Source organism: Lathyrus oleraceus, chromosome 5 (assembly GCF_024323335.1).
Source record: "Lathyrus oleraceus cultivar Zhongwan6 chromosome 5, CAAS_Psat_ZW6_1.0, whole genome shotgun sequence".
Classification (NCBI taxonomy): Eukaryota; Viridiplantae; Streptophyta; class Magnoliopsida; order Fabales; family Fabaceae; genus Lathyrus; species Lathyrus oleraceus.
The window spans coordinates 260,816,732-260,826,887 of record NC_066583.1 but is presented as its reverse complement, the minus strand read 5'-3'; the positions used below and the strand labels follow the sequence as shown (position 1 = coordinate 260,826,887).

Below are 10,156 nucleotides of genomic sequence, written 5' to 3'. Positions count from 1 at the left end.
TTAAGTAAACAAATTTTACAAACGTACAATTTTAACTATTTTTGGTTTTATGGTCTACTGTTCACAGATACTTGAATATAGTCTGAGATTCTAACGTTTTTCGAAAGTAAAAAGTAACCGTCTTTTTCATTCTCACGACTAAGATCCTCTTCATTCTCACTACTAAAATGGTGAATTGATCGGTGTTAATTTTCATTGTCTTAATCACAAAAATGAAGAGATTTGTTGTCATCATAATAGTTAAGAGTTTTGATTAATTTTGAAATAGCAGTCTATTTTAGGCCATCTGTCCTGTACACATTAGAATTCACTAAGTGTTATTTTTGTTGGTAAGTTGTGTTAAAGGCTGCTCCCTGATATTGGAATAGGCCTTTGTCTTTTTATTGGTTTTTCTTTTCCTTTATCTTTTGGTCGGTTTATGTGAAAAAAGTATTATAATTTTTTGGAACACTTTGCTTGTAAGTGCTTGGTGCAGTAGCATGCATGTGGGGTTTGTCTGAAGCTTAATAAAGAAAATATATAATTTTTTATTCACAATGATCTGAATCTGATATGATCTTCACCTATTTGCTATGTATGGAATTGGTGGTGAATACTTTGTGTGGGAGAATGATGTCTCCCCACATGTCAGTGATACCTCTCCCAAGGGTTAACATAAAACAAAGGATGGTAAAAGAAAGCCCTAGCACATGGAGCAAGTCAGTTATCAATGACAGTAACATATTTTAAGGATAGTGTTGGTGTTATATAATTGTATTAAGATTATTTAATTACCTGAGCCAAGTCAGACAACTGTATAAGCTTAATTTTGTGATCTGCATATTAGCTTAGTCTTGTTGGATACTGAATTAAAGAATGTTCTTTTTGAATTAAGAATGACAGAATATTAATGAAACAAGAAAGAAAAAGTGAAAGCATGTATGTAGTGGCATGTTGATTAATATATGTATCTTCTTCATGTGCTGTAATGAATGAATACTTTGGACTCTGATTATGAGAATCCATTCACTGACTTCATCAATTACTATTTATGTTGAAGAATTTAACCAGCTACTTTAGTAGAATCTTTCAACAATATAATTGCCAGATATTGTATAATAATTGAATTCAGCTTACATTTGTTTTAGCAAATAGGATAATGTGAACTTCATCACTTCCCCCCTAGTCGTTGCCAACCACTACTTGTCCAGGTCCCGGGTGTCATTTTCATGGGAACGGTCTGTCATATCAAAACTTTGCGTGAAAGACAATTTGATCTTGAAGCTTCAAATTCAAATTGAAATCCAATAGCAGCTAGGACCAACCAGACAAGATGTGATTCCCTTTTCCCGTTTTGGTTAGCAAGTGAAGCCAAGTCACCCAACTTTTTCAAGGTGCATTGTAACCCCTGTTGAACATTTTTACAAATCATAAAGCATGCAAATCCTGTTAATACCCATCAATTATGCTATCAAAATAGGTCTCGAGTTTCCAGGACATTGATCCCATGATTAAGCCTAAAACTTGTTTAGGATGCTAACCCCTGATAACGGTGTATAATAAATAAACATCACTGTTACATAAAAATACATCGCACCAGAATGTACTGAAAGTAAGTGTTAAACTTTTGATTGAAAAAAAATTTAATTGGAAGTTTCAGTTACATTAATCGGGAAGCTCAGAACGTTCCCTCTTTGCTGTATCTACCATTGAACTTAAGAACTTGATAGGGTTGCAATCAAAAGGATTTGCAAGTGCAGCATGTGCCAAAAATGGAAGCTTTCTGAGAGACCTTCCACTCATTCCCTGTAGACAGACCAAACACAACAGTTTAGATATAAAGTTAGACCTAAAGACAGTGAAGTTAAAGAATCAGAAGTATTATCTTTTTTTGTCTTACCTCGCATGCCTCTGCAGTTTCAACTAGTTGCTTGCACAGTTGCATGGATGTAGTAGCCTCATGAAAATTGGGTGCATTCATCCTTTGTTTTGCACTAGCATAATTTGGAAGTACGGTATTCTTACAGTCCTAACCAGGTCAGCATGATTATCCCATAAGATTAACAAACTAAAATATCTGAATTCAAATAAAGATTAAAATATTCCATAATGACTTTCATTATCACAAAATATTCCAGGACAAGATTGAGACTATTTGCACCTCAAAACTAGTTAATATCCCTGTACGCATGAGTTCCTGCAAGCAAGACCTTAATATTTCATATCGAGCTTGAAGAGTTGGTGGACCAACATATGCTTTGATATCAGCTCGGTCAACAAAAGCAATATCTGCAAAGAAACTAATAAATTTGCATGATCTGCTATATTTGTAATCATGTGTTTTAAATGAAAAAATTTAGAGAAATGGATACTAAAGAAGTTATGTTAGAAAGACATTGGAGTGTTCCAAACTAGTGGATTCTTTTTTCCTTATGATGTGCTTAATGTTAAGGTGTTAATTTTGGATCCAGGCATATTATTGTTTTAGTCCGGTGCTGCCTACAGAAGCCCGGCCCTAAGAGGATGCATGGAAGGGGGTGGTGGGGGAGTAGGATCTTCAGTTCTCAAATAAAAGTAGGTTGGGTTATAATGACAAACAAATCCAACTGTCTATATCAAGCTTATGAGAGAGGACAGGAGTTCGTTTACACCGACATAAGCTACAAAAAATGAGATACTGATATAGGCTTACCGATAGCAGCGGTAATGTTGGATGTGGTTAGAATTATCACATTTGGAGATGATTTAAGCTTATCCATCTGAGTTAATAATGCATTGACAACCTGAAATTGAATATTCAGATTGAACCCACATTAAAACATAAACACACCCATACAGAAGCCATTACTTCTGAATTACATTTCTACAAGTTTGTGATACAACCGATATAATTTTCCAGAAAATAGTGGGGAGGAAGAGAGTTTATTCCTGCAGAGTCACAGGAAGGAGGGTATTACCCGAATAGAATCTGAAGGTTCAGAACCAGACAAAGCAGCTTTTCTAGCAGCAGCGAGGCTTTCGACTTCATCTGCAGGATCAGAAATATATATACTCAAGCAGACGTATAAGAATAAGACATGAGTATTAAGTTGATTTTTCTTCAATTATGCCTCACCAATCAAAACAAATACCAGATTGCTTTCTTCCTCTACCATTTCTTGAATCTTTTGGAAAAGCTTTGCTACCTAGAAAACAAAGAACACGTTATGCATTCAATAACTACAAAAATGGTTCATGTATACTACACAATTTCACCATTTGATTTGCTAATCTCTATGATTCAAAACTCTTGTAAATTCCAAAATGGATACAGTTAAATGAAACTCATAAGGGACTCTTGGATTATAGTCAAATGAAATAATTTAGTTTACGATGACTAATGACACCAGCGGGTCTCATACATGTAATTTACTTGTTAATCATACATGTATTTTCATATATATAATGAATGGAGAATATTATCCAGGGGAAAATGAGTACAACAAAATGTCTGCAGTATCAGTGTTAATTATCTTGGTATAGATAGGCATTTGGTGTCCTTTTTCTTTCAAACTTTTTTGTTGAATACGTGTGATTACACATAGGTTAAGTATCTCAATGAACTGATTTTAATACAAACTGCTGACTGCTAATTCACCTGTGCCTTAACATGTTTCATTCGCTTGATATACTTTATGGCGTTTAGATTTTATAAAAAAAAACTAGAAATTTAATGCCATGTATCTATAATATCGTATAGTCAATTATTTGTTTATATGAGAAGCCCTGGTGCAAAGGTTGGAATTGACCTAACCATGGTGAGAGTTTTCTAGCACCGGGTTGCCCTTGTATTTTTCTTATCTTGGTACCCTATCATGTAAAAAGTTTTTGTTCTCTCGGTATCCTATTATGTAAAAAGTTTTTGAACCATACACTAGTATGGATGGTATGGTAGTGCATAGTTTCAGACACCATAAGAAACCATCCAGCATAATCTTCTACCCAAGCAAGCATCTACTGCAATGCAAGCTTACTTTTTGCAAACCTAATGTCAATCAATACAGTCTGGCTTGCAAAACCAGACTAATACTAAGATGTAACAAATAACAACTAAATGCTTAAATTCCGAAAGTAACAATCACAATGAAGATGAAGTTGACCTTTTTTTGCTTTTTCAACAAATGCTAATACTAGTCTACAAATGTATCTGCTTTTTGTATGGCTTGTCTTATACATGAACCTATTTTTCACTGAATACCCTCCCATGAGAAATCAAAACTATTCATCATCAACAGTGTTATTGATGGCGGAGAGCCAAAACTCCACAATAAAGCCAAACATATGGCACCGCCGTGGAGCCACCATTCTTCACATATTTGGCCATGATGGAGGACCGAAATTCCGCCACCGATGTCCACCACGGACGATATTTGACAACGCTAATCATTGCAAAGATATTTAAAATTAAGTATACATCACAGGATAATAATGCTCTAAGAATATGTTTTCAAACATAAAGTTGGTAATTGGTATACATCATACAGAGGTAAAATGGGCATACGAGCAACCTCAATCAACACTATGGTTAGGATCTGCATCACTACCCGAACTCAAAAGTTATACCCTAACCATAGGAATAAACAGAAATTCATATGTTCTGGATGCAATTCTAACTACCAAACAGCGGGTTTTCCTAGCTACTTGAGTCAATTCAATCCTTTGATCAAGCTTAATATCAATTTGAAAGTGGCAATGGTAAGTACAGAAATTATATGCCCCCAGTCCATGTAACATGAAGGAAATTTGATTGCCGAGCCCACCAATATGTTAAACATTGAAGCTATTAAGTAATAAGAGCATGAATTACAAAAGGCCAATAAGTAAAATTTACGAAATTTCAGAAACTTAAAGTAAAGGCATACATGCATACCAGCTTGCCGCTTTCAGAGAACCATTTACTGAACAAAGAATGTGCATTCACTTCAACAAGCTGGGCCTGTGTGTATCTGAGTGGGAAAGATGGTAGGTAAATATTTACTCCATTCATTTATTTGTTTTCATTGATAAATATGATTAAGAGTATTAATAATATATCAAAGCACCTCGAATTGAATCGAATTGATAGCTTCTGAGCTAATGCTTTACATAAAGACGTCTTTCCAGTTCCAGGGGGTCCATGCAAAAGAATTATGCTGCAAATAATTACACATCCTTAAAATATCAACATATGTTCATAGTTCAATCACCTAACTCATGCTTGACTATGAAATTGTCAATTAATAGATAAATACATAATATTTGTACAGAGACAGTATTTTTCAATAACATAATCATATTAGTAAATTGTGATCAAAACATATAAGGTTAATGCTAAACTAAATAAATATCTCTAGTGCTTACCGGTTCCATGAAACAAGGAACGGATCAACAGCCTTTTCCGTGAAGAGCAAAGCACTCGCTGCATACCGCAACAACCTTTGCTTTAGACCAGATTCATATATCAGGCTGCAAAAACGATGGTAAATAGTGCAGAGTAAATTATTTTAATTCTATAAAGAAAACTATAGTTGAGGGAAAGGCATGAACTACAAAGAAGTAAGAACCTTTCCCACATGCCATCAAATTCTTTTGCAGGAAGAATCCATTCATTGAAGCTAGAAGACTGGCCATCAGAGCTGATATCCTCACAGGGTCCTTCCTCGCTAAGCTGACAAAGCAAAATGCAGACAATATTCACTAAGCTCTGAGCCAAATTAACAGAACAAAGAGATTCTAGACTAAATCAAAATGAGATTGGAGAGAGTTTGATATTGATGCACAATGAAACATCGCATGTTACAGCATTAACATGTTGCAATATCATGTTATCATTTTCCCCTTTGTTTACTGTTAAGATAAGCAATTCAAATCATCGAATTTAACTTTTACTTTATGCATATTTCTATTATATCTGTATTATTTTCTCTCTTCAGTTAGAAAACATCGTAAAGCATGTGTGTCAGCATTTTCTATCAAGAGGTGGTTATAAATTCTGCTTAGGTGCTATTATAATGGGGGAAGCTTGTTATTGGTTATCTTTATCGTGAGAGTGCATATCCAAAGGTACTATATAAGCTGGCAGATAAATCAACTGAAGCTTATCACCATTTTAACAAAATACATTCCTCCTCTCAATTCTCTATTATAAAGTCAGGACTAAGCAAGCAGTATCACCTGAAAGACATGTACAACCGGCTTGACTTGCCAGAACAAAAGAACATTATCATTTTGCATCCCTTCACCTACACAAAAAAAGTTACCAACATCAGACTCAAAAAGCAGCAAACAACTGATCTTTGTCTGTGTGCATGTGTCTAGGAGTTAGTCTTGTACAGAGTAGTCATTCCCAGATAGCGGTGCGGAGCGACCAACCCCAAAAGTGGGATAGCGGGATGGCCGCTCTATTTGATCATTTTTCGGACAAATTACAGATGTTAATTATAAACATATATTTAATGTAAAATTAAACAAATAACTTAACTCATAAAATATTCATAAATCAAAGCACACATGACTCTTGAAGTGCATAAACAACTATGAAGGAGTGTTAAGGTTGAGTCTCAACTCAAATTTGATTGAAAAAACTAAAATTATTCTTAAAGCATTGTAAATTTACGAGGTAATTTTAGTTCTTTAGCAGTGTTGTCGATGGCGAAGAGACAAAATCTCACCATAGCGACTACTTTGCAGTGCCGTTATAGTAGATTATGACGGAAAAACCAGCAATATCAGCCGATGTTTACCGTTGCAGTGAGCCCAAAAACCGCCATATATCACCCATAGCGGCCATGGCGCCGCTATTTGATAACACTTTTTTAGAGGGGAAAAGAATAGCTGGCCAGAAACTGCTCCGGGCCGGGTCAGTCTCCGCTCCGCTCCACTATAATGAGATAACGCATAGCGTCGCTATTGACTACTCTGGTCTTGTATTTTATATTTTAACACATATTCCAATTTTACCATGCTAATTGCTAAATCACTTGATTCAACTAGTACAAAACAGTGCTAATGGAATCTTAGATTGGTAAAAACAAAATGATTCTTTAAAAATCAAATCAACAAGAGTTCCATATCTTGTAACTCCATAATAATAGCAAAAAGAAATCTAGAGTTTAGCACCATAAGTGCAATTGAAAATAAACAAATGAATATCATACAGACCTGCATCACAAACGCAAATTCTTTGCACATTATCAGCAAGAAAGGGCTCGTCGAGGGGAACAGGAATTGGTCCGCCATTATAGCTCAAACTCCTCTTTTCAAGCATCCTGAAAATCATTGAAATAGTCAAGCAAATAACTACAATACAGATGCCTACTGAACAAAAGTTAGTTCAGTTTCAGTCCCCGATTACCCTCACATGAAATTAAAACCATGCAAATAAAATTGAAAAAGTAATTCCCGGTGTATTAAGGATATATCTGAATAAACAGCTTATTTGCAGCACTTATCAAAATAAGCACTTGTAATAAGCTTTTATAACAAAAAATAAAATAAATTTAAATTGTTTTTTGATATGCTATAAGTTATTTTGAAGAACTTGTAAAAAAAAGTGAATCCAAACATGCCCTAAATCTCCTGAATAAGAAGACAAGAAAATAGGAGTGAAATTGGAGTTAATGGAAGAAGGGAAAGAGATTATTACCCCTCAATGGCTGAACGGACATCGTGAATGGAAACTGTACTTGAAGGTTTTAAGCAAACCTCGACTATAATAAGCAAAATCAAATGAAAGTGAGATGAGAAATGAAAATGTATAGAGTAGATATGAGAGAGAGGGAGAGGGGGAGAGAGAGAGTACTGGGCACAAGAACTTTGTCCTCCGGTGGGAGAGGAGGTGGAGGTGAGTGTTGGGAAGCGGCGCCGTTTTGATCGGTTGGAGGGTTTTGCTCCGTCTCCATAGGAGAACTCATTTTGTTGGTTGGGAATTGCAACTGTGTGGGTCTCAGGGAAGAAACGGGGTGAGGAAGAAGAAAATGGAAGCAGGGTTTTTGTTTAATTTCGGCGGGAAATCAAAATCCCAACACCCATGTTTTCTACTGCGAGTAGTACTTTCCACGAGTCTGCTTTTTTGGGGGGACGGTAGCTTTGAATTTAGTGAAATAATAATGGTATCCGTGATTTTAATTCTGAAGGGTAGTGTTTGCTAAATTTAATGTCATTATAACGATAAACATTTTTCTGTAGTAAACTTAAGGATCGGTTACATATGAGAAATGTTATTGGGCATCTTTGATATTGTCTTCCCCGTACCAAAATGTATTTATTTTTTTAAGAATCACTCTATTTTATAAAAATATAATGCGTGAATGGAATTAATCGAATGTAGGAATCGAAGATCATCAAGAAGAAAGGGTGGGTAAAAGTTAATTTTTGAACTTTATATCCTTTTGTTTCAAAAAACGTGAACCAAACCACATTACAACCCTTAAAAGACCTAATTGAGGCATGGTCTATTTTGATAGCATATTACAGTAAGGTTGTGTTAACCTGACTCCAAACGATCTTTGTTAATCATTTAATTGCACCATCTTGCACATTGTGAGTGACTAGATGATCATTGTGTTCTTATCAGTGACCCGTTCGCTGTATTTCACCGGTTCATATCAATAAATTTTGATTTCAAATTTTTGCATAAGAATTACATTAAAATTATCATTTTTTGAATGAACAGTCTTATTTGCAAGTCAACACTTAATATCAAAGAAATTCCAACAATATACAGTTGAGGAAATTGATAAAGTGAAAGAAATTTAGTCAGGGGAAATCACTTTGAGTATCAGTCGATCTGAGCCAATCACCCAAAGGATCATTTAGTTAAGAGTAATTTGCTTCAAGACTCAGACTGGGGCAAGCCACCTCAGAAGCTCATTGAGTCCAACTATCTAGGGACATACAATCAGAAGTCTACCATTCCAGGTCTTGGTTAGTCAGGGTTAGATCATTGCGGTATTCAAACATTGGGGCAAGCCATCTCGAGATCGTCTTATGTTAAGTTGTTTTAAACTCACTTTCAAGGTGAACGTTTTTAAAGACCCAACAGACTGGGGCAAGATGAGCCACAAAGGATAAGACCCCCTTCATGCTTTCAAACTACTCAAACAAATTTTGCCATACGTCAACAACTATTGAGTTTAAGACGAGTGCCCGAAAATCATGCTAGCAAGATTCATTAATCCTCCAAAAGGATCCCATTGGCTAGGTTGTGGCTGTCAAGCTTGATAAAATTCTCTTCTGACAACATCTATCACAAAATATTTGGTTGAGTTCTCGGTGTTAAGGAATCATGACCTCCATAAAAGCCTTTACAAACTCCCAGTCCACTCAAGTGTCAGCATTTTCATATCATGATCATTCATATATCATGCATAAAAATGAATTTAAATCATGCATAGCCGAAATGTACTTCGTGCTCATTTTGCATTGACCCAGGTCTTGTTGTTGAGCCTATATTCTTTGACCTCTAATTCCAATTTGTCTTTGGTGCCCTTAAACCATCATTCGGTTTTCGCAGTCATTTTCAAGTCCAACTCAGTTGGCGCATATAAAAAAAAATTCCGTCCACGAGGTTCAATTACTTTTGGGATTATCCGATGAATTTCCGGATTACTCCTTTGTTTATTGATGTATTTCCATAACTTGTCTGATGTATTTCCAGATGTTTCCCCGCCTATCTGATGTATTCTCATATGTGTATGTATTCTGATGTATTTCCAGAATTTCCTCAATGTATTCTCGAATGTGTCTATATTCTGATGTATTTCCAGAATTTTTGATGTATTCTCGAATATGTTTATCTTGTATTCTGATGTATTTCCATAATTTGTTTCTTTTACTCTCCGGTGAATTCCTGGACATGTCATTTTTTTTTCTGACGCACTTCCATAATCCATATGCCATTCCCTGGCATTATTTCAAGACTCATTGGTGTCTCCTAAAATTCAATTGTTACTAGGCATTATTCCAAGCTCAATGGTCACTAGAACTTAGTTTAAACCCATTTTTTGTTGGCATCATTGTCACTCTGTTTGTAAATACAATCGTGATTGGTATCTGAAGTTTGGTTGTCGCCAACATTATTTCAAGTCTAGTTGTTACTGGAAAACTCCGTTGTAGCCGGTAATTGTTTTACTAATGACTTCTATCAAGTCCAATTGTT

The 10,156-nt window shown here is 35.4% G+C and overlaps 1 protein-coding gene across 2 annotated transcripts; it reads right to left on the bottom strand.

Moving 5' to 3' along the window:
* Positions 1-902: 902 nt before the first annotated feature.
* LOC127083715 (pachytene checkpoint protein 2 homolog) lies at positions 903-8,161 on the bottom strand. 2 transcript variants are annotated; one of them, XM_051024042.1, is made up of 15 exons: positions 7,799-8,161; positions 7,643-7,706; positions 7,159-7,265; positions 6,172-6,239; positions 5,562-5,665; positions 5,359-5,463; positions 5,061-5,150; positions 4,889-4,964; positions 3,095-3,164; positions 2,937-3,007; positions 2,672-2,762; positions 2,141-2,268; positions 1,880-2,008; positions 1,644-1,785; positions 903-1,387 (listed from the first exon to the last, which is right to left on the bottom strand). In XM_051024042.1, the coding sequence occupies exons 1-14, from the start codon at positions 7,908-7,910 to the stop codon at positions 1,645-1,647; spliced, it is 1,356 nt and encodes a 451-aa protein (XP_050879999.1). In that variant the 5' UTR covers positions 7,911-8,161; the 3' UTR covers positions 903-1,387; position 1,644. The 2 variants fall into 2 exon arrangements, with proteins under 2 accessions (XP_050879999.1, XP_050879998.1); XM_051024041.1 differs by lacking the exon at positions 903-1,387 and having other exon boundaries at positions 1,424-1,785.
* Positions 8,162-10,156: the final 1,995 nt, after the last annotated feature.

Coding starts and splice junctions, on each gene's coding strand:
- LOC127083715 (XM_051024042.1), bottom strand. CDS start 7,910: ATGAGTTCTCCTATGGAGACGGAGCAAAACCCTCCAACCGATCAAAAC. Junction 6,240..7,158: donor AATTTGCGTTTGTGATGCAG/GTCTGTATGATA, acceptor TTTTTTGTGTAG/GTGAAGGGATGCAAAATGAT. Junction 5,151..5,358: donor TTCCTTGTTTCATGGAACCG/GTAAGCACTAGA, acceptor AATTATTTGCAG/CATAATTCTTTTGCATGGAC.